General features: G+C 43.7%; 1 protein-coding gene across 1 annotated transcript in view; it reads left to right on the forward strand.

Annotated features, from left to right (window-relative positions):
* LOC138583277 (zinc finger protein 530-like) overlaps positions 1 to 17503 on the forward strand; it is a 367448-nt gene extending 349945 nt beyond the window's left edge. The window contains exon 10 of the mRNA XM_069655375.1: positions 16341 to 17503. Coding sequence (XP_069511476.1) covers positions 16341 to 16975 — 635 coding nt within the window. The 3' untranslated portion in view covers positions 16976 to 17503. The remainder of the gene's footprint in view (positions 1 to 16340) is intronic.
* Positions 17504 to 24604: the final 7101 nt, after the last annotated feature.

Raw genomic sequence — 24604 nt, forward strand, 5'->3', positions numbered from 1 at the left:
GGCAAGAGGTTCTCAATGAACCTTTTGACCTTGGACAGTCTCTCCAAATCAGAAAAGTGAGGGCTATTATAAAAATTGATGATGCAGATAACCTTCCCCGTCCTAGTTGTTAGAGATGCAACCTGCAAAAATTCGGTACACTCTGGAATTGGCCACAGTCCTTTTTATACTTTGTTTGGGCATCACCCTCGAACCTCAAACCTTGACTCAACTCAGAACCTCGGAATGCCTGCAGTAGAACATCTGCATTCTACAATTACCCAAGCCTTCAAAGAGGCAACTACGCATTTACAACAAGCCAAGAGAAAATACAAGGAGAATGCTGATCTACATCGGAGTGAAGCACCTCCGTATCAGATTGGGGATCAAGTGTGGTTAGCTACCAGACATTTACCATTCAAAGGGCCTCGAACTTTTAACCCAAAATATCTGGGACCTTATTCTATTACGGCAATAATTAACCCAGTGGCTGTTAAACTTGATTTACCAGCTAGTATGCGAATTCACCCTGTTTTTCATGTGTCACTTCTGAAACCAGTGGTACCCGGAACCCGACTACTCAAACCCCCAGAACCTATTCTAATAGATGGGGAGCCCGAATTCGAAGTGAAGAACATTTTAGACTCAAAAATGTTTAGGTCAAAACTGTTCTACCTAATTGATTGGAAGGGGTACGGACCTCAGGAGAAGTCGTGGGAACCCAGCGACCATGTGCATGCACCTCGATTAGTCAGGAAATTCCACCGACTCTTCCCAGACAAACCAAAACCCCCGGAGGGAACAACCTTGGGAGGGGCCTTTGGGGGGAGTGCTGTCATGATGCTCGCTCCCGGGGAGCCAGTTCAAGCCCGGTGTCCCCGAAAGCGGACATCCAGTCCCCAATGAAGGACCCAGCAACCCCATATAGGGGCCCTTTGGACAGTGTCCTGGCGCCTATGGCGCCAGGCTCATAAAAGACATCAGTCCTGGCGCCATAGGCGCCAGGCTCATTATGGGAATGCTTGGGTGCACTTACCTGATGCAGACCATGCTGCAGGATCCCGGCCTCCTTGAGGCCTGAAAGGAACTACTTTACCTGTGGGACTAATTTACCATCCGGGCGTGGTCGGGGAAGGATACATACCTGATTGGAGGAAGGATACATACCTGGAACTTCTTCCAAGGCTATTTAAACCCCACCCGAACAGCCACACGTGCTTTGCGTTGTTCTGCATCTAGCAGCTGGACGCTCACCGTGTCTGCTCCTGCATCCTGACTTCTGCCACGCCTGCCAGCATCCTGGATCACCTGCAAAGGAAGAGAAGAAGAGAACAGAAGAAGGAAAAGTCCTTACCTGCTAAATCCGCATCCCGGAGACATCTCGCCGACAATCCTGAAAAGGAAGACTTTAATTTAAAAGCTCATCGCGTCGATCGCTGCAGCGCCGCATTCCACTCACCTTTAGAGGGCGCCTCCATGTTCAGCAGCGATCATCCGGATTCGCAGTCATGCCCCAGCGCCTAGGGAGAAAAAGACCAGAACAAAAGGTGAGAGAGAGAAGGGAATAAGGAAAGCTAAATCTCCATGTTAAGACTTACCTGTTGATTCATTCCCTCTTCATTTCGGGTCCGCGCCGCATCCTGGCATTTCCGGACCCCGGCCCCTAAGGGAAAAAGAGACATCAGCGTTAATGAGCGAATGAAAAGACATTACCAAAAAACGCTCATTAAAGACTTACCTGATTTCTACAAGGATTTCACCTCTCATCTCGGGTCGGTGCCTGTTCCCCGGCATTCCGTACCCCGGCCCCTATGGGGAAAAAGACACTAGCATTAGTACATTAATTCATGGACACAAGGGGAACCTCTTATCAAAAAACTTACCTGGAAGCCAAGCAAGTTTGGTTCTCACCAATCCGAAAATCCAGTGAAGTAACTGGATATCAACGCGCCCCTGCATCAGAAGCAGGATGGAGAGCTCGTCCTTCCAGACCCTAAGGTGAGACGCTACGAGAAATCACAGAAGGGTTTCAAGGAGGGTACAGGGGAAAGTGGGAGGCCGATTGCATTACCCCACAGACAGTTAATCCCCTATTTTCGCCTACAGAAGGATACTTCTGCGAGCCAGACAAGCCAGATTTGGGGGCCCGGTCCAGTCCGTCTTCCGAACCCTGCGCATCACCTTAGAAGAGGTCACAGCAGTGCGAACCAGGCCAGCGCCTCCGTGGGAGTCAGGTGAGCGTAACATTGACATCAAACATGGCCCTGGAAAAAAGAAGAAAAACAACAAAAAATGTGCCACGAGTATAGAAGAGTCCGAGAACAAGAAAAATACTCCAAACAATCGAGATGACTCAGACCCGCAACAACAAAGAATCAGTGAAAATGTGCTGCAAGAAATAAGCAGTAGCCTGTCCATGGACTCACAGTCTGAAGAAGTGGAACAAATTGTGTCTGATGCTAACACAGTGGAAACCAAAGACAAAAATTCCGGGAGAGAACCTGTTGGGCCACAAAATATATGGCCTATTACAGACATTTGCGCAAACATGCAAGCAGCAGTTGGCTCGATGATGTCGATAGCATTAGCACCATACTTGAAGCTATGTGAGGCACTTCATGAAAATTACAGAGATCAAGCGACTTCACTGACTCAAATTCAATCCAAATTAACATATGTGGAGAATCACATAGAGTCCGCTAAAGAAAGGAGGACCCGAGAAAATTAGTCACAAAATGTCATTACTAAACACTGATTTAATTGAGGAGGCTCGAGAAGATAAGAAAGCTTTTTTGCACTGTTTCAGTGATAACATCACTCTACTCAAATCAGAAGGCCATAAAGACCCAGTACAGTGCAAAAACAGCAGTACCTCAACAGAAAAAGCGGACATAGAGCCAAGGCCATCTGAGGAATAAAGAAAGGTAAATGTGATTGATGACCGGAACTGGAAAATTGAAACAACAAGAAAAAAAATGACAGAACAAATTGGTAGACAAGAAGCCGTAGGCAACAAGAGAAATGAAAGAAAACAGCGAGAGTCCTTGGAGAATGGCCAAACAGTACAGGCTACTCATCATAATGATTGTCAAAAACAAAACAGGGATATTTTCCCTCTATTTACTATCGAAAAACTAAATGAGTCCAAAAGACAAGATAAGGCAGAAAAACTAAAGGAACCTATAGAAAAACAAATCAAAAGACAAAAGGACACACTGGAAAATCCAAATAAAAAGACCAAAAACCTGCCAAATCAAAAATGTGTAACAAATGAAGGAACACGACAGTTTATCAGAAACTTGAAGCCTATAGGAAAAGAGCTAATGAAATTTAGTCAAAAACCAAATGCAAACAAAAAAAAGGATGTCATATTGGTACAAAGGAAACGAGTGTGAATATATTACGGATGTTGAACTAGATACAACACATCTATAAACGATTTCTACAGCCAAGAAGCGTTATTACTCTTATATGTCTATGAGGACGAAAGTTCGCGAGAGACATTTGATGAGGGTGAAGAACTCGTGAATAACAAAAATAGCTCCCTGAATAAAGCTCTGGAATGTATTGAAATAACATCACCGATTTTTGGAACCTTACAAGAAAAAAGAACACAACTAGAGGTAAAAAATGTAATGGAAAAAAAGCAACAACTTTTGCTTAAAGCTATGATTGAACAGTCTAAACAAGATCGGGAGAGAAAGAACACACAAGGAATTAAGAGCTTGAGCTCGAAAAAGATACAGGAACGAGAGGAGGAGAAAGATACAAGGAGTATTAAGAACAAACCGGAACCTTTTGACACTAAGAGCAATACCTACAAATTGAGAATGGAGAGAGTTCTAAGAACAAACGATGGCTTGATCCTAAATAGATCAAACCTAATGAAGCTCTTGCACAGCGTGCCGCAATTGAGAGTCATTGAACCAAAAGATATTAGAATCGTGGAGTTTCCAAATGAAGAAGCCACGGATAGAATATGTGTTCATTTAAACACAAAGGCAGTTTTGAATTCAATACAGTCAGCTGCAGACGAACTCTGAGTTTTGGGCTTTGACATCAAAATAGAAAGCCCACAAAAGAGCGAACGGGAAGCAAAAAAGAATATACCAATGAAAAAAAGTTATGAAGAACCAAAGTATGCCAGTGGGGAGCAAAATGAAGAGGGTGTGGATTATAGACCTATACGGTTTTCTCCAACAGTGTTACGGGGACCAAATGCTCTCCGTATGCTAATTAAAGGCACTGATGATGTGCTTCTGGAATCAGGTTAGCAGAAACTTTGGACTCTCAAACAAACAAAAAACAATATTAGACCGAAGGCCAGGAGTTGCTAGGATCAACACGTTTTGCGTCCTGGAACACAAGAGGCTTCCACCACTTGATCGAAAAAATAAACAAAGAAATATTAACGGCAGACATCATTTGTATCCAAGAGTGCTGGCTACAAGAGCAGCCTTACATACATGGTGCCACTTGTTTTTTGAATAAAGCCCATAAAGGAAAAAAAGGCAGACCCTCTGCAGGCCTTTTAACCATCATAAGGAATACTTATAGTGGAAACATAATACGTACAATACAACCATCCTCCTTGATTCAAATAATAATCTTGCAACAAGAAACTAATGGAAGAAACGAACAAAAGGAAATAAAATATTAATCATCTTTAATCTATACTGGAATATAAAGGCCACAGATGGACCAACACTATTGGAAACGCTTACCATCTATATGGACCAGTTAAGATCAGAATATGAAAATCCGATACTAATCTTGTGTGGTGACTTAAATATTGCCTGTGACAAAAACAAAAATGCACAGACAAATGTGACAAGCCATAATCGACAAACAATCAAGATCACGAAAATGGCAGATTGAAATGGAGAATCGTGATCTCCTGCAAGACAATGGTAATGTGCACAGAGATCTAGAAGGAAAACCTACATGGTATCACACAATGCAAGTGCAACTTTAGATTATTTCTTTGTCGATCGAGAAACTTTTCGAAGAATAACCTCATCAGAAATCTTACCAACAAAAAACAGTGATCACAGAGTATTAATTCTCACATGCTTAAACATCGCCCCATCCGATAAGAATGATAAAGAACCTAGAAAAATCTGGACAACCAAGGCTAGTGTTAATGAGGGACGAAACAGATTAAGACTGTCAACTAAAGCGATTCCAAAGTTAACTAGATCAAAAGGGAAACTTAACTAAGGCAATCGCAACAAAGTGTGGGCTAAAACAAGGATGCCCACTAGCTTCCATTCTCTACAACTTCTATATTTTAGAAGTAAAAGCATGCTTGGAACCGCCAAGAGCATGCTCGCCGAAAATAGGAGAAAAAAAGGAGAAACAAAAATAGGTCATCTCTTAAATGCAGATGACCGAATAGTGTTGGATAAAACTCCAGTTGGCTTACAGAGGAAACTTGAATATCTAAATTCACATTTAATAGAAATTAAACGAAAAATCAATCCGGAAAAATCAGCCATAATGATAATCAAAAAGGCAGGTCCTGTGGCAAGAAAAGCGTTCAAATGGTGCATTGAGAATGATCCTATACCAATAGTGAAAAATATAAAATATCTGGGAGCGATTGTAAGTGCCAATTGGAGTGACCAACCTTGGATTGATCACCTACAGCAGAAAATGGACCAACTAACATCACAGGCATTAGTATTGAAAGAAGTTCTGTAAATTCTCTATGCGCCCGATTGTAGAATTTTACAACGCAAAAGTAATTCCCACTGTAACATACGTGGGTGAAACGGCCCTGAGGATTCCATGGGAAACATGGGACAAACTTGAAGCCAGATTCTGGCGCAAACTCTCTACTTTCAGAAAAATAACTCTGGAAAAGTGCCCTCCACAATATTTAATATTGAAACAGGAAACAGCTAAAATGCCTTTTTGGCCATTAGATGAATGGAAACTGAAATGTAAGGAACTTCTGCGTAACATGAAAGTAACAACTGAAGCATTGTGTGAACAGCCAAAGAGAGTAAAAATACTCTTGTTGTCAATAGACTGTGCGGAAACAGAACGTGCACGAGTGGCCTCGAACTATCACACTTTATCTGACAAGATAACCAGATGTCCACAGACATTGCCAGGATACCTAGAAAAAAGCACCAACCGACAACATAGAGACCTAATTATGCGCTTTCGCTTGAATATTTTGAGAACAAAGATTAATCTGGTAAGATATGGCATGGCAAAGGGCAAAGCCTGTAGATTATGTAAACAAGAAGAAGAATCAACTCGACACCTACTCCTATTTTGCCCAGAACTTTGAACGGAAAGGGGATGCCTACTACAACCAATTCTGATACCACTATGTGACTTAGATCCTGATTTATGGTAGTCAGCACTGTATGACGAGCCAAACAGAAAAACCACTAAAGGCGTGGGCACGTTTTTGGAAGCTATGCTAAAGAGGCTAGAACGGGCCTAAAGAGTACTGTGAACAAGAGACTTCTTAACACATAGCCAAACCAGGATTAAAAACTGACGTATGATTAAAGAAAGAGGAGGGGTTTGGCTTGTGTTGGTGGAAGTGGAAAAATTGTGTGTATAAGCAAAAGTTTGTATTTTTCTACGCTGAATGCTTTAATAAAAAAATAAAAAATAAAACATTATGCATAGATGTTAGGGTGATGCTTTTTAAGTGAAACCATATCACGTAAGTGGACATGAATTCATCATGCATAGTGAGTATGGTCCAAGGAAAACAACCAGGGAACAATCTTGGATAGCGCCTCTAAATAGAGCTGGAAATCTCCTTCTCGTATCGCTCTTAGAAAAATCTTCAAAAGGATTTAGTTTTAGAATGATGTACCAGAATCTAAATGGGATACATACATCACTTGACAGCTATCCTCTATGCCTTGACTGTAGTCTGTGTAGACTTGCTGCAGAAGTAAACAGAGACTACTGGTTGTGATTTGATGAGCCCTACGTGTACGAGTCACATGGGAACCTTTTATAAACAAATCCCCTTTTTCAGCTGTGGTAGTATCAGCCCAAACAAACGCTCAAGTCCACCCACTTTCATCCAAGAGATTTTCAAGAACCTTGAGAACAGCCATCTCCATATTCAGCCCACCAAATATTACCATGAATTGATCTTCGCAATGAGTTGTTGGACAGTTCCACTGGGTTTGTTTTGCCAATGCATAGAGTGGCTTGTCAAACGCAATGATTGGAATATGTCCAGGATTAAGGCCTTTGACTGCTGTCTTCACAAATTTCATGGAATGGTGAATCATGGCCACTGACATAGCATGGTCTGGAAATAGAGGAAGCAAGGATGAAAGTGTAAATTCACAATCCTTTTCTTCTTTTTGACTTGTGTGGTATGCTGCCCAGATAATTACTTCATCCCCTTGTAAGACATCACTAGCCAAAGCCTGTGTTACATGCTTCAGACAGGTGTATTCATTCACCATAGTGTGCAATATAACTTGGTTGTCAACTAAGATCTCTTCTACCGTTAGCAGAGGACAATCAATTCTCATTGGAGGAACAGGGGGCATGCTGGTGTAGCATTCAGGAAGACGTTTAGTAATTTTCTCATCACAAGGATTTTTAGTCAGCATCCAAACAGTCCCCGTAAAATGATTATTTGGATGTTGAAATATTGATATTCCTGTTCCATGGAAACAATCATGAGCTGTAGTAGAGGTTGGAGTGTGGTCTATATTGTCGACCCCACTGGTCGTGAAGAGCCCTCCTTTTAACTGAAGAGGAATGGCTGCACTTTTCGCGTGATCATGATGACATACTTCATTGTCAAGTTCTGATGATATATGCAGCACACAGTCGTATGATATGCTTAATCCGAGCTTGTGCAGGGTTTCAACAAGTTTGTGTATGGATTACAATATCTACGTTGATAGGCAAAGGAGTTTCCCATTCCCCGGTTGTGCCTGAAGGCTCTTTCAGAATCATACTCCCGAAGTCTAACCAAACTATTGTACATTAGTAACTGTGCAACAGTGAGGATTGATTGTTTAATAACTTCACTGTGCGTTAGTGTTTTGGCAGTTTGTAACCATTGAAACCAGTGCTAACAGAGATGCTGGCACTGGGTCTTCCTGACACTTGTTTCCAAAAGATCATTTGAACGGATTTTTCATTTTAAAGATGTCCCTTCTCACTATATTTGCTGCTTTAGCAAGATGAACAGCATCAAAATCTGCATTGTATTCACATGCTTTTCTCAGTGCAGATCTAATATCATTATTAAATATAAGCATCACATGACGGCCTTGCTTATGTGCTTCCATGTCAGGTAAGTAAGCAAATATCCTGTTTTTCAGTTTTGTTGAATGTATGCATCTGGAAGATCATTGCCACGTTGTTTCATCCTCATGCTGTACAGATTGCATAGCTTAACAATATGAGTCCAATTTCATTGTCTATTTGTGCATTATCGATGTATGATATAAGTTCTGCAAATGCAATAACATGGTTAATTTGGTCTATCTCTGTTTCCTGTATTGTTTTTTTGTCTCGTTCTATTATATAATAATACGAGGCAATTAATATGGTACATGTCATCTTGTGCAATAAGATAGTCTGCACTCAGTTTAGCAAGCAGGGGTTGTCTTCTAGTTTAAGGGGACAGTGACGAATGCCCGTAAAAAAAGGCTGAATGTAGATGCATTACACAATCATCTTCCAGCTGGGGGAGGCATGTCACAAAAAAAGCATATTGATTTTGTATTCACTGAACCTTTTTCTTGAACACTCTGATGGGTGAATTTCATAGCACTATCAGAATTATCTGCTGGTGATATCTTCCTTTTCTCTGCTCTTTAAAGTTTTGTCTTATTGAACTGCAAACTACATGAATCGTGAAACCGAGCTTACGTCATATCAATGTTGCCTCGATACCTCCACCTTCATCCAGACGGGTCACATTAATTGTTCTTGGTAAACATCCAATACTACTAAACACCCCACAAGCAGATCAGATATTGTCTTATACCCAACTCGCTTTGTATCACATTTAGTCTCTGCTGGACAGCGAACAACCTCCGAATTGTCTTCTTGTCAGATGGAAATGCTTGTTCTGCTCTGTTTCTGTGATTTGTCTAGAAGTTTCAGGCTTGAACTCATTCGCCAGTTTATGTACTTTCTCCATATTTGTATCTTCTTCTTCTTAAATTGTCATACAAACTCTTCATCTGTGAACAAAAAAATACTAATACACGCTTTTTTCACGCCATTGTTTTGTGTATGCATTTTTATGAACTATTTGAAGTTTTACACACATATTTATAACAAAAGTACACAGAAAACCACATTTAATATGGATGTAACAGCTCCATTATCATACGAAAGAGCAGATTAGCAATTTTGCGAGTCCGCCATTTGGAATGTCCGCCATTGCTGTTAGTGGGAAAATCTGAGATGGCCTCATAGCCAATATAACACCTTTCCAAATGTACAAAAAAGGGAGCAGGCTCCCCTTTCTAGAAAGAACATAGCAACATGGTTTTTTCCCCAATTTCTAAAGTCTGCAGCCATCGCTTTTTGCTCACTGTACTTTTCCTCCTTTGGAAAAGAGCAGTGAGCAAAAAGTGATGGCTGCGGACTCTGAAAGTGGGCAAAAACCACAGAACAGGTTATCATGCCATGTTCTTTCTAGAGAGGGGCACCTGCTACCTTTTTTTGTACCTTTCCAAATGTAGTATATGTGCCACAATTCCCCAGCTTCTATCATCAATAGCACAATTCTTCCATATATTTCACCTGTCTGCTGTACTACTCGGCAGAATCAGGAGATAAACAGACAGAGGGCGAAGCAAGAATTCTTGTGGTCACTCATTAAACATTTTAATGCAATTTTGGGAAAGTACTTTGTTTTTGTTGCAGCTGCTGAAGAAACATCAACCAGCTGAAGCCATGCACCGTTATGATGAGGTCTATCTATTGTAACTTGCACAAGCTGTGTGGCGTCAGCAGACACAGTGGCTGGAAAACTTGCCTTACTTTGTAAGGTAATCTGAAAATCAACACACCTGGGTGGTAAGAGAGCAAATGGAGGAAGCCTCATAGACGGCACAATATCGGTAATGAAATTGCAAAAGATGTTAAATACCTTCTGAGTAGTTAATCAGTTGTAGGATCATAAGACGGTTGTGCAACTAGTCCTAGTCTATGCTCCTCACCTTGCTCGGTGGACCCATCAGCAGGGCATCCCCCATCAAAACTCATAGGTACAAAACACTCCTGCACTCCAATGTGCTCAACTGCACTTAGTGCTTTGAGCACCTCGCTCGGCTCGTTTTATGGTCTCTGCATCCTCGCTGTGCAGCATGCAGGAGGATGTAGAAAGATATTGCTAACTAACAAACCCAGTCTTCCTTTGCCACAACTGCACTTAACATTGCACTTTGCGCACCTCGGCTCATTTTATGGGGTCTTCCTCCTCACTGTGTGGCATGCAGGGAGCCAATAGAAAGAAACCACCTACCAACAAACACCGTCTTCGTTGGCCATAACTGCACTTAACAGTGTGCTTTGTGCACCTCATGTTGTTTTATGGTCTCCTTCTCGCTCTGCTGCACGCAGGGAGACGTAGAAAGACCTTGGTAAACAACAAACGCAATCTTCATTTACCACAACTGCCCATAAGATCGCAGTTGGTGGAAATTCATGCAACAGTTTAAAAGATAAAACGCGTTGTAAAAAAGGGGTGTTATTTACCTTTTGCATTGATTTTGACATTTGGGAAAAAACTTGTTCGTTGAATAAGTGTACAGCCTACACCTCTGGGAGGATTTGCTTCAAATTTAAAACAGGTTGGGCGTAAAGCGGCATAGATGTGTCTTTTAGTGGTTTGATGCAAATCTTTTGTATCTTCAATGTGCATTGCAGCAAGTGAGGCTTTTCAGAAATTAAAAGCAGTCTGTTTTTATTCACTGGAGAATTCTCGTGTGAATGAGAAATGACTACGTTTTCCTTTAAGAGGGTGTGTGGAGGCTGAAACAGTAGCAGTTGGGAAGTTTGATGTTCGTGGAAGGATACAGATAGTATTTCTTCTCGTTAGGTTTTTCGTCTTTTCGCGAGAATGTTGATGTTCTCGCTAGAATGCTTTGCTTTCTACAGCAATACATTATTGTACGATGGGCCATTTCAGCTTGTAATGACCCTAAGTCCTCATAAAAAGCAGGGGCATGTTAACTTGGGCTCCAAGCCCTTAGTAATGAGTACAGCATGTCATGCCATGGCCTATTGCATAATTGGAGGACCATAGCTGTACAGGAGTCTGCATTTTGCAAACGATATGCTTGAGACCAAGGGCCTCATTACGCTAATGGGTTAACGGCGCCGTAAAAGGCGTGCGGCGCCGTTAACCCATTAGCGCCTGATTACGAGGTCCCTTTGCGGAACCCGACCTTAACGGCTGGTTTACACCAGCCGTTAAAGTAGGGACCCACAAAGGGACCTTGGTGCTAAGTACGGTACCGCAATTTGCGGTACCGTACTTGCCACCTTCCCCATTACCATTGAGCACTATGGGTCAAAAATGGGAATGGCGAAGGGCCATGGAGGAAGGGGGAATTACCGCCCCGCCAACCTTGTAATGGGGTGGTAATTCCCCCTATCTCCATGGCGGAGTCGGTAAGTTTCCGGCATGGACCATGGTGCTATTAGCACCATGGCTTTCCGCCTGAGTCGTAATGAGGCCCCAAATCTAGAATATAATTACTGTACCTACCAAATGCGGCTATATCAGACAAAAGATAGCAGCGCCTGGAGAATGTATTCTGTACATAGCCTTTGAGGGCAGCGCCTGAGCTAATGGGACTGCTCTCAGCATTTGATAGAATGTCATAGGACATTTGATAGAATGTCATAGGACTGTGAGTTTTGAACTTAGCACTTGGAGGCAATTCCTGGTCATCTAGGCCAGTACCTGGTAAATGATGTGGCATAATGAAGGGATTAACAAAAAATGTGGGTCTAAAAAGACAGTGTTCAAACCATTTTCTTTTTACGTCCTATATCTGCCAATGGCCAGGCAGGACTAGGGGAAGAGTGAGGGATTTTAAAAACAAACTAAAAAATATGCACTTCTGGCATGCTTCAGCACCATGCTGTGTCAGTCCATCCATCACTTACCTAGGACTCTATTTCCTGATGGTCAATGGTCATGCATAGTCAATGGGGGTTTTAAGAGTTCCCGGCACTTCTGCCTTGGCGTAGTTGGATCCTTCTACTACTGTTGCTGTATTCAGGATGCTGGGGTCTCTCCCACCTGTCAGACTCATTGGGTCTGTCAAGCCCTGCCACATTTCTCTAGATCTCAATTGGCCAGGGAACTTTAGATATGCACCCCAAAATACTGGTAGTGGACTCATTACCAACACAAGATTGACAGGGGCTGATTTCGAAGGGCCTCTCTGTTCTCCTTCTCAACCTCCCCTGATAGTTTCTCTTCTTCTCTCCTAGGTGATTCTGACTTTCACGCTTGTGGATGTTCTCCTCATCTTCTCCACCTGGTTCTTTGTTTATCCACGTGCCCTTTTCAGGTTCTTTCTGTCCTCTTCTCTCTTCCTCACTTTCTGTACCATTCTGTATATTTCACCACTTGGTGCAACCTCCTCTTTTCCCCGCTCCCCTTCTATAAGCAGGTATTTTACCTTTCCTCCCCTTATGAAGCTGTGTACACTATTCCTCCTTCTCCCACAGTCTCTATTCGCATTGCAGTCCTGCATCTGAAGGTTTGCTTCTGCTTTCTCACTTCACCTGCCTTTCCCAGCTACTGCTGCTTTCCTTCCAATGCCCCCCTCCCCGAGCCGAAACTGCAGGCAGCATTTATACTCCTGCAGGCTTGCCCTTGTTCCATGAATGGCAGATGTCAGTCAGCTGTGAGCGCAGCCTGCTCCGCGCAGGAATTGGCTAACTAAATTGAAATGTAATTTATTTTCTATCTGTGTTACCTTGTGCTGTAATTGGCAATGCACCTCTCCAGAGCCAATTGCTAAGAAGGCCTTCTGGCATCTTACTCTCCATAATGTTCCAGTAATCACTGCAGCTCTCTGACTTGGCCGCGCCAAGCTTCTGGTCACAGCAGCTCCGCAGAAGTTCATTCTGCCGACCCCTCCTGCCCGGCCAATTATCGCCCAATCTCCATTACTCCCTTCCTGGTAAGCTCCTGGAGAAACTGGCCATCTCCCAGCTTAACCCCCATGCTGACTCTGTTGGTAATCTTCATGACCATCAATCTGGCTTCAGAGCTGCCAGAAGCACGGAAACTGCTCTCCTGAACATCCGTGAGGACCTGCTCCTGAACCTCGATACCAACACTCCCTGTGTTCTCATTCTGCTCGATCTCTCCTCTGCCTTTGACACTGTCAACCATGCCATCCTGCTCAACTGTCTCCGTGATAACCTGGGTATCACTGGTCAGGCTCTGGCCTGGCTGACTTCTTTCCTCTCCGATCGACCCTCCCAGGTCCAAATGGGCTCCTTCCTCTCTGACATCTTTTTCTCCACCTGTGGTGTCCCCCAGGGATCCAACCTCTCTCCCTGGCTTTTCAACCAGTATCTGGCACTCCTTGCCCACCGCATCGCCGCTCTCTGCCCCCACTTCCAGTGCTATGCAGACGATACCCAGCTCATTTTCAGGCTACCCTCAGCCTCCTCCTCTCCTTCCCTCATCTCCGACTGTCTGTCTGCTATCCATGAATGGTGCGCCGCCAATGACCTCTGCCTCAACGCCAGTAAGACTGAGATTCTACTCATCGGCACACCCACTCCCTCCTTCCCTGCAGCTCTCTGGCCGGCCTCCCTTGGCCCCCTTCCTGCCCCTACCTGCAAGGCTAAAAACCTCGGGGTCATCTTCGACTCCACACTCTCCTTCTCTCCTCATATATCTGACGTCTCTAAGAAGTCACACTACCAGCTGCACCTCCTCAGAGGTATTCTTCCCTTCCTCTCCTTCCCCCAGAAGCTCACTGTCTCTCGAGCCCTGGTTCTCTCAAGGCTGGACTACTGTAACAGCCTCTATCTTAATCTGCCTGCCTCCACTCTCCGCCCTCTGCAACTTATCCAGAACAGAACTGCGAGACTTGTCCTTGGCCTCAAGCCCAGGGACCGTATCTCTCCAGGACTGAAATCTCTTCACTGGCTCCCAGTGGCTGCGAGGATTAAGTTCAAAACCCTCTGCATTGTCCACAAGGCCTTCTGGGGCCTGGGACCTAAATACCTCCAACTCTCTCTTCCTAAATATCTTCCTTCACGAGCCCTTCGCTCATCCGTCTCCAACTCCCTCATGGTCAGCCGCTTCTCGAAGCAACGAGCTGGGGGTAGATCTCTCTCCGCAGCTGGGGCCTCCCTCTGGAACAGCCTTCCTGCCTCCCTGAAACTTGAGGAGAACCATCTCCGGTTCCGGAAGCACCTCAAAACCTTCCTCTTCGCTTCTGCCTTCTCTCTCCCTCTCCCCTGCTAATCCTGCTTAACTCCCCACTGAATTCAGCACTAAACCTGCATCTGGGCCACTCTCAGCAACCTCGGTCCAGGGCCCAGCCACTCTCCACTTGCACTGCCTCCCCGGCTCCCCCTGCACTGTGGGACTGTCACTGTATCCCTACAGCCCCTTTCCCAGCACTTGCTCTGCACTTACCTCGCACTTGCCACCAGCTGGCCCTTTCTATTTATTATTTATTATTATTTTCTACGCTACTTACCTTGTACTGCACTTCCCCCCCACCTCCTCCCCCCTGCACTTCCTCCTTTTCCCCTTACCTCTGCACTTGCGCGATCTGAATGACACCTGGCCTAGTAGGATCGTTTGTCTGTTTTCCCCTTGTTTCCCTCCCTCCCTGCCTCGTCGCGCCTTGAAACACTTGTGTATAGGCGCGTTACAAATACCATATCATATCATCATATCATATCATTCTAAGTGTTATGCATGCCACAGCAGGGAAGTAGTTTGTTTGCTAGTTCACATGCCCATTTTTTACTACAGTTTAGAAAATGATGTAACAACACAGATCTTGACATTTCAGTTATTTTGGATGACTTTTCCAGTTTTGAGTTTTTGAGTTTTTTAGAAGACATGGATTTTAACATGCATAAAATGGGTGATAGGATTTAGGGGAAGGTTCAGAGTAATGGGATAAGCAACAACCTTAGAGATGGTTTATTATTCTGCAGGCCCTACATAATGTGGTGGGTGTTGGCGCCTTGCCCACATGCTCTACCCAGCCTCATCTTGTAACCTAAGACAAGGGACATATTTACAGATGGCAATAACTTGGCATGTGACAGCATATCAAACACATGATGACAGAACCTTGCTATGATGCTACATCTATCACAGCATGGCAGTACCTGGGCATACAATTGCCACACCTGTACGTGTGTGGTCCACACATGGCATTTGATGGCATTACAAAGAATATGAAAATATAGCAACGCATATGCGGTTCTAGCAATAAAATTAGCTTCCTTTGTTCATGCGATGTCATTAGAGCCAAAGGACAAATTATTTCATTTTTCCTACTATCATGTGCTAGCGTGGAGGTTTAAAGGACATGATATTAAACAATCTCTTTCCGTTAGCAATGCTGGTAATTATAACAGGTCAGATCTACGTAACACAGATGTTAGCTATTCTATTCCTCAGTCCAATGTATCCTCAAATCAGATTAACATGCCAGAGTAAACGTATGTCAGACAGTAAATGGTTATGACATCTGATCACTAGGATGTTATGAATATTTGTGCTGCCCTACGCCATTTCCTAGTTAAATGAGTATTAACATTGTCAGTCATCAAATTAGTTTCATGTATCTTGTTATAGAGGGACAAAGAAAAAGAAGAAACCAGTTTATAATCTAGAACTATTATTTTCACTACCATGAATTATGAATGTGTTAATATGTTGTTATGCAGTCATATCTATGTTTGTACTTTCGGCTTTAGACGTTTGCAGTATGGCTTTTTTTTTAACCCATACAGTACAGTTTAAGGGTATGTTTGAGGCTTGAATCAAAAATGATGTGATAAACATGTACCTATTTGTAACATCTCCCTCCTATAGCACACTTTGTGATGGCATTCACTGCTGTGAATTTGCTCTCCTGGCATGGAGAGAAATGATACGATTGTTCCGAAAACAAAGCCTTGCAATACCGTCACTGATTAAGATACAATATGCATTTGCCAGTTTCCTGTCCATTACATATCACATCATTTCCAGAGTTCCCTACTGGGGAATCAGTTTTTCCACCATGATTATTCAGATCAATAACATCTATTTTAAGTGAAAATATTGTTATGAGATGAATCACGTGCAAAAGGCTAATATTAACAATGTAACTGATTTTTAATAGGTAATGGAAACGAGAAGAGTAAGAGACTCATCAGTAACTCTTTAAAAAGTAATGCTAAATCAAGACTCTGCACATTTACAGCAAAAAAGAGCAAATCAAGCATAGTCCAGACCAGTTATGAGGAAACAGTGTCAGTGAACCAGATGTGGCCAAGAAATGAACGACAACAGAGCCGAGGAAGCGCACAAACCGATAAGCCACAGATAACAACAGCCAGTGTGCAGAGATCCGAACCCCTGGATTCCTGCCAGTTGCCAGGTTTCAGACCCACCGCTTGCTCTGAAAGAGAGAAACCCCAACAGACAGACACCCATCCTGGCACCTGGCAAGCACACAATGTTAAAGGAAGATATACCTGCGCTGAATGTGGGAAAAGCTTCTCCGGAATGTCTTATCTCGTTAGACATGAAAGAATACATACAGGGGAGAGACCTTATCATTGTACTATATGTGGAAAAAGCTTCAATCAAAAGGAAGTTCTTCTTAGACACCAAAAAATGCATACCGGCGAAAGACCTTATCAGTGCAATGTATGCGGGAAGCGTTTCCACCTAAAGCACCATCTTCTGGCTCACCAAAAAATACATAGAAAGACAGACAAAATGTGTGAGATCAATCTAGTGGAAACTGTGTAAAGACATTTATCTCAGAACTGAAACCTAAGGGGACCAAAAACCAAGTCCATAATGATGCGATCATGCAAAATATGTCTACACCAACTCATATAATGGTAGTTGCAATGTATTTCTACATAGCAGCAAATCATCTCCAGGGATGGATATGTCCTGCACTTGAATGGGATGAAGCATATGAACTGCCAATCACACAGAATGTGGAATAAAACACTGAAAATACTAACAATTTAAGTACAATCAAGCAAACAATGTGCACTTTTCACACACAATCTCCCATGGCAGTCTGATATTACACATCATTTTTCTGACAGTGCACCCCACTCTACTTCTCCCCCCACACTTACGCATTTAATGTTTAATTTTTGAATGCCCATTGAGGTAGGTAAACATCATGTGGTGCTATGTCTGTGGCCTGGCTCTAGTTGGTATATGAACCCTATCCTATGTCAAGCTCTTAGCTCCTCCTCAAGGTCAGGTTTGTGCTATATAAATATCCAAATAAAATAATAATCCCCAGGCCCACTCAAAGATGTCATTATTTATTTATAGGTGCTGCATGCCGGTTGATTCAGACGTGAGTGAAGTGAATACAGAAACAGAACACAAAAGTAATGAGGACACATTTTGTATATTTATTAATATTAATATTGTGAGGGTATTTATTAAGTGTGAATCTAGCTTTGGGAGTCGAACTGAGCACTTTGCAATTCCTAGGGGAAGTACATAGCTAGGGAAGCAGATTGCAAAGGATCAATACAAGGAATCGGGGAGCTAACATTGGGGAAGGAGATGGATGGGCAATTTGGCAGCAAAGCATTTACAAGCACCCAGGGTAGGACACAGGAAGAAGAAGAAAATTGCCTAGTCTCAGCTTAGGTGTGAAGTGAATGGCATGTGGTCCTAGGTGTTAAGGAAGAGCCATTCTTTGACTAGGATGGTCCTAAACTCCTTCCTGAAATTCTGAAGCGAGGGGGTAAGTCTGGTGTTGATGCGAGGAGGTTCTAGAGTCTTCTGATGCTTTCCTTTCTGCACTGACGTTTGCAGCTTTGTTTGCTTCTGAGGAATATAGGTTTCTGCCTAGATTCTCAGTGAGGGAGTTTGGGCACTTCAGTGCAGTGGCCTTGTAGTTGACGCAGGAGGATGTGACGGTGACAACTGTTTGCAGCAAGGCCCAGTGCGGTTTATTGAGGGCTGGGGGTTATGTGGGTGAATTTGCTGAGTCCTTTGAGTCTTCCTGCAGCAGGCATCTCTGTGGTGTGACACTGGTTGATGGAGGGACAAAAAGGTGGTAGAGGAACAAGCCCTGGACAGTAGATCTGAAGTTGATTGCTGCGATGAAGAGCTTCATTTTTGGCAGAGGGGTAGTTGGTACCAAGCCATGTGTGTCTTCATTGCTATATGCACCATGAAGGAGACGTGGTCAGTTTTGTTGGTCTATATATACTAAAGAGATGACCCCTACTGCTGGAAACTGGAGAGAAATACCACTATATATATATATATATATATACACACACACACAAATGCTACCAGCCGAGATTAGATTTTAAACAGCTTAATCTCAAGTATAAAAATGAAACAATGCTGTATTATTTAAGATCAAGCAATTTCTGAATCCATATCAATGAGGAATCTTTCTTGAATTTTTATTTTCAGGTTTAAATTCAGCAGTTTCTGAAATCATTTGCTCAGAAATATTGTGCTCAACATGAAAATATGAGGTGAATTGAGTAGAAGAAAGGGAAGGGAAACCCCAGCACCCCAATATGACTTAAATGTGCATATATTCGAAAACCAACACATTTGTGCATAAAATGCACCAATATTGTGATGCAGAAATAAATCAATACTACATTTTATTGTCTCTGATGGTTAATTCAGTGTCTATCAGAAATCAACATACAGAGCCTGCATGATTTACAGCTCTCTTCAGATCAAATGGTTATGGGGACAGTAGACGGACTAGAAAATGGTGCATTCTCATTGCTAAACCATGGGCCTCATTACGAGTCCGGCAGTAGCCGTGATTGTAAAACCGGCAGGCTGCCACCGGACCCGTAATGAATTACCGCTGCCTGACTTGCTTGAATAACTGGGGCATTACAGCCCCTGCAGTCCGGGAAGTCAGGCGGTGGCAATTGTTACTCCCCATTCCCATTCCCATTCGAGTCCCATAGGGCTAAATGGGAATGGGGAGGATGGAAGCACCAGCACTGTGCAGATGGAACCTGCCAGCGGACTCGTAGTTTTCTGTTTCCGGACCAGCAAACTTGTAATGAAGCTTCATCTGTCTCATGTTTCTTCACGTAACTGAAACCTATTGCTTGACTTCAATTGCTGTCTAAATGTAAAAGGGTATTGCAACTGAATGCTCTGATATAAAAAAACACAGGTATAATCATAAAGGACACCCTGTTACTTTATGATTCATTAATGTAATTTTTGGGTCTGCGGTGGGGTTGACGTCTCCAATTAATTTATGTTTCCAAATGTTGCAATGTGCCCTCTGCCTCAAATCAGGAGGGTGCTATGTGTGCTACACGTAATTACATTTAATCGATTTCTATCTCCTCGCCTTTGTCAGTACGATGTAAATGTGAACTGACCCTGCACAAAAGACATGTCATAATATCATTAGTTGTATGCATGTGTTACTTGTAAGCCTGATCACTACTGATACTTGTACACAGCAGTTAACCTTATGAGTGGCCGTGGCACACCCCCAACACGTGAACGGGCTGGTAGTTTGGTCATTTTATGTCACCGTGGGAGGTAATTCACCCATATGTCATTGACAGAACTACAACAACATACAAAAATATCTGGGTCTATAGCTCACTTTGTGGCTATATAGTGTCTACTGATAGCTTAATTGTCTGTACCTTAATTGGCATGAGAATGTACTAGGCCGGTGATATGCGTTATATAGATAGGTCTTAGTAGAGAATGGGGGGATGAACATTATGCCGCCATGATGTCCTGCACACTATTTACTCTCATGTACAAATGAGTATCGTCTGCGTATTGGTGTGATCTTTGAGGAGAGTGCCCAGAGGCTCCATGTAAAGGTTAAAAAGGACTGGTGAGAGGATGGAGCCTTGGGGGACTCCACAGCAGACAGGGGTTCAGTTAGAATGCAAGAGGTTCATCTGGACAGCCTGGTGTCTGCCCGAGAGGTAGGAGGTAAACCAATTCAAGAGACTGCCAGAGATTCCATCCTGTCAGTAAGGAGTGAGAGAAGGATGCAGTGGTCGACAGTGTTGAATGCAGCCGAGTGGTCAAGGAGGATGAGGAGGCATGAGTCTCCCTTATCCAAGATTTGGAGAGCATCCTTCACCACCTGGAATGGTGGCTGTCTCGATGCTGCATTTTGGGCGGAAACCTGATTGATACTCATTTATGTTGGATGCATCAACCCACTCATCCAAGCCCTGCAACAGTACTGTGCATTGCTGGCAGCAGAAACATCAGAATGACCACTGGAAAGCATGCTGCTCACTCCAAACCAGCCATAAATGCGCAGTAAAAATCTGAAAGATAGGCTGCCATCCACTTTTGCCTATTTTAGGGAGCACAGGAGATCACTGCCTAAAACCACCATTGGGCCATCCACAAAGCAGCCTGAAACTACTTGGAAAAAGCAATGCTGATTGCCAAAAGCAATGCAGAGCTCTTTGGGAATTCATTTTCTTGATTGTCAAAATGTGCTAAAATCATGGATCACAAATCACCAAAAAGATCCAACCTTCTTGTTGGGTGTTCCACATTATTCTACTGCAAGAATCCACATCAATACAATGTCAGCAAGAATCATATGCTTTCAAGCTAAATCTCCTTTTAAAGATAGACAGCTGTCAAAAATGGATGTAGTACCGTTACTCGCCTCTGTCAGGTGCTGGCGATTTATAATTCTAACAGGAGAACTGGTGTTTCAGAAGTTAAATATGCCAAAGAAGAGAATTCCATCAAAATGCCATATAGAGTGCCACACAGCGATTTCATTGTTGAAAAATACTTGATTTAAAGATATGTTGCTTATTGTGAGTTTATAAATGTTATTTTTTACAAGGAGCTATGTTGCAATTGACTAGAAGGAAACTGATTTAATTAAAACTTCAAGAGGCCTTCTGTCCATGGGAACCCTTCACACCTTGTCCTTCCTACCAACAGGAGAGGATATCGCATGGACATGTTAATTAGAACTGTTGTGAGAGGAGGAGATTTCCCCTGCTGGCAGGAGGAAAGAGACAATAGACTCTTTCAACTGAATAGAATATGCTGATTTGGGTGTGCCTGGTCAACAGCTCCTGGCAGGAAACAAGACATGTGACCTCTGAGTCAGAGCCAAGCTTCTGGGGGCGCAGACAAACCGTTGTGTGTATTGATTTGAAAGCAAATGTAAGTTTTATGAAATTGCTTATAACACATTTTACCAAGCTGACAGAAATGTCAAACTTTGAGATTCTTAAAATGACAAATTCACTCACAGTTCAAGACTAAGCTGGACGCCGTGTGATGTTCTGAGACCAAACCCCGAGATTTATTAATATTGTAGATACAGTGTTTATGCTAGAAACGTAAAAACTTACAGTAATATGCTCAGCGAGAGTGTGTATGTCTGTGTAAAATTTGGTGCAGAACCAATCTTGGCAAACCCACCAAAAGTGCGAATAAGTTGTCATTTCTGAACTGAAGCTGTTAGGAAGATCAGAGTTGGAGAAGAATGTATCTTAAGTAATATGTGAGGTGTATATGTATTATGAACCAGTTGTGCACCTTGAAAATATGTTTGCTATGAAAAATTGATTTTCTAAGTAAAAGCAAAGGGGTGTGTTCTTTCCTTAAGCCATAAACATGATACCTGATGACACACTACTCCCTTCTCCAGTCAGGCGACAGGAGATTCTCTGACCTATTAAATCCTTAAGGGGTTGGGCATAGAAAGTCAGCCTTCCCACCCACTTTGGAAACAGATAAATAGACTGCTTAGGACAGATAGGGGAGAAACCTTTCCACTACTCAACTGATTCCTGCGCAGCACCCTGACGAAAGACTTCAGAGACGAGAACTTAGAATCCAGACTCCAGGTCTAGAACCAACTCTAGAACCAAACTCTAGAACCTTGAAGCAGAGAGGCCTAATCCACAAGCTGAATCCTCTTCAGCAGGCCTCAGAATCTTTTGCAACCTGATTCTCAACAGCCGGGCTGTGCTGTTTGCTTCTAGCCAAGAACCCTGTGCTAGAACCAAGATCCAGAGAAAGCAGAGCTGTATCCCGGACCCGCTTGATCCAGTCTAAGAGGCAGCGCAGACCGCCGTGCAGGGCTGATCGCAGACCAGGATGCCTGACCTGTACGGTGGCAGCCCAATCCCTTGACCAGATCTTGACGGGGCCCATTTCCATTCCATTCCAAAACTAGGAGTGAGTATCTAGTCTAGAACTGTACAGAACCAATCTCTTAGTTTAAAGTAATCCTATTCCAACCATTTTAACCTGTCCAGAACTGCATTATAGAATCTTGTGTCCATCCTGTTGTTGGTAAATCTCTAAGGCGCATCTGTCATTTCTGAAATCTTGACTTTATTTCTGAAAATCTACCTTCACAAAAACATCTGTATCTTTTGAACCGCACGTCCTAGAAGCGGAATTTAACTGTCATTTTAAAGCTAAGATCCTAAGCTTTCCAACAAACCCAAAACGATATTCCAGTATTCCATTATAGTTTTTCCGTAATCGCGGTTTACGCACGCATAAAAATTGCCACAAAATGCAATTTAGCTCCATTTCACCACTTGTCAAAATAGCTTCTTCTTGCTTTCACCTGCTGAATTTCGTTTCCAATTTGATAATCATTCATGAATCATTGCTAGTGTTGACCTGAACCAATCTAAAGTAACTATCACTCATCCTGAATCTCTTTATTTAATTAAAATCAATTTAGCAGGTTTCCCATCCATTGCAATCACATTTAAAGGTATTTTTGCCTGTTTTAAAATCCTACCTGTTTCTCTAAGCTCGCTGGGGGAACTGGGATTGAACTGCATTCTTGATTCTATTCCTGAAACCTGTGTGCCCTCATTTCCATCTCTTCAGATTGCATAGGGGGGAAGTGAGTAGTCACAGGGGAAAAAGTGATCATATTATCTTTTATTGAAATCATATCAAGTTTATTCCTGTGTTGCATTCTTTCCATCTTGCATTTCCTTGAACCATAAAAGTATTCGCTGCTACCTTATCCTTACTATTCCTACTCCTAAGTGATTAAAGAGATTGTCAATTTTGTAATATTACCCATTGATGATTACCGTCCATATTCATAAGTGTGCTATTCAGATATTATTTTGTTCATAAAAGTGTGATATTGAGGGCGCTAGGGGGCCAACCAAGATGGCCGCCTGGGTCTAAGCTCCCATTCAACCCTGCATCAATCCTGAGAAATCCTGCTGTTCCCGGTGGTTTTGCGAGCTCTACCCCTGATTCCTGACTTTCTGATCTCTCCAGCTACTATCCCCCGAAAACTGGGCAAAATCAGCCTTTTTCTGCCAATAAACGGCCCACGCGGCCTCAAAGCCGAGCTTCGTATAGCTGGCCTGCGGAGCGCCGACTCACTCGCGGCTGCCCCGCCCCTTGAAACCCGAGCGCTCCTGACGCCGTGACCCGGTGGGGGCGCCCGGAGTGTTGGCAGAGAAGCGAGCGGAGGGCGTGGGGCGATCGCTGACCGTCGGCAGACCGGCGGAAAATCCTGTCTCCCTCTCCCTGTTCAGAGCCGGAAGACGAAGTGAGGCAGCAGCAACACAGCTACTTGGCAGACAGCACCGCGGCCGGCCGAGACAACTCAGCGAAGGACGAGCTGTCTCTCCCCCCGTGCCCTCCACATCCACCACATCAGTTCGGGATTCCGGCGACCCATCTGCCGGACCGAGGGCGGGAGCTCCCCCCAGGACCCAGGACCACTGCGTCATCTGAAGCGGGCCCCGCCGCCTCGGGCCTGGGCCGACCGGCATAGAGAGGAAGAGAAGAAACCAGCCACGCACGGAGATAAGGAGAGGGAGGGAGGTCGCGCTGCCCCCAAACAGAGCCAGCCTTGGCGCCGGCCCCCTCGCGCGTGCAGAATCCTACGCGCCTAGAGCTTGGCTGGTGAGAGGGCCCCACCCGCATACAGAGAGGTGCAGAGACCCACGGAACGCGGAGCCCCCGGCGCCGCCAAAGCTGACCGCAATTAGCTCAACGCAAACTTTCCTCTCCAAACCATGAACACGGCTACAGCTGCACGCACGTAACGTGCCAACCGAACCTGAGTGGTCCAAGTATTCCCCACACTCCGAAGGTCAACACCACCTTAATAAGGGAAGCAAGCCCTATCATAAAGGGAACCCCCCCCACTACAACACACTAACAACAGCCGGGGGCCTTAACTCCTTCTCCTATACAAAAAGCAACCAGCGGTCAACAATACAAAGCAGCTTGTACCGAACACCTGCCATAAACTCCGCTGAGACACCCTCCCCTCCCTGAAGGAGCGAGAAGTCATCAGACCTTTATCCACACCGGACACGCTCTGACACTCACTCCAAGAAAACAAGAACAAAATTGACGGGGAGTCCATTAACCACAATATAAGAAGACCAC

The sequence above is a fragment of the Ambystoma mexicanum genome, chromosome 3q (assembly GCF_040938575.1).
Source record: "Ambystoma mexicanum isolate Mex_15411 chromosome 3q, UKY_AmexF1_1, whole genome shotgun sequence".
NCBI classification, from domain to species: domain Eukaryota; kingdom Metazoa; phylum Chordata; class Amphibia; order Caudata; family Ambystomatidae; genus Ambystoma; species Ambystoma mexicanum.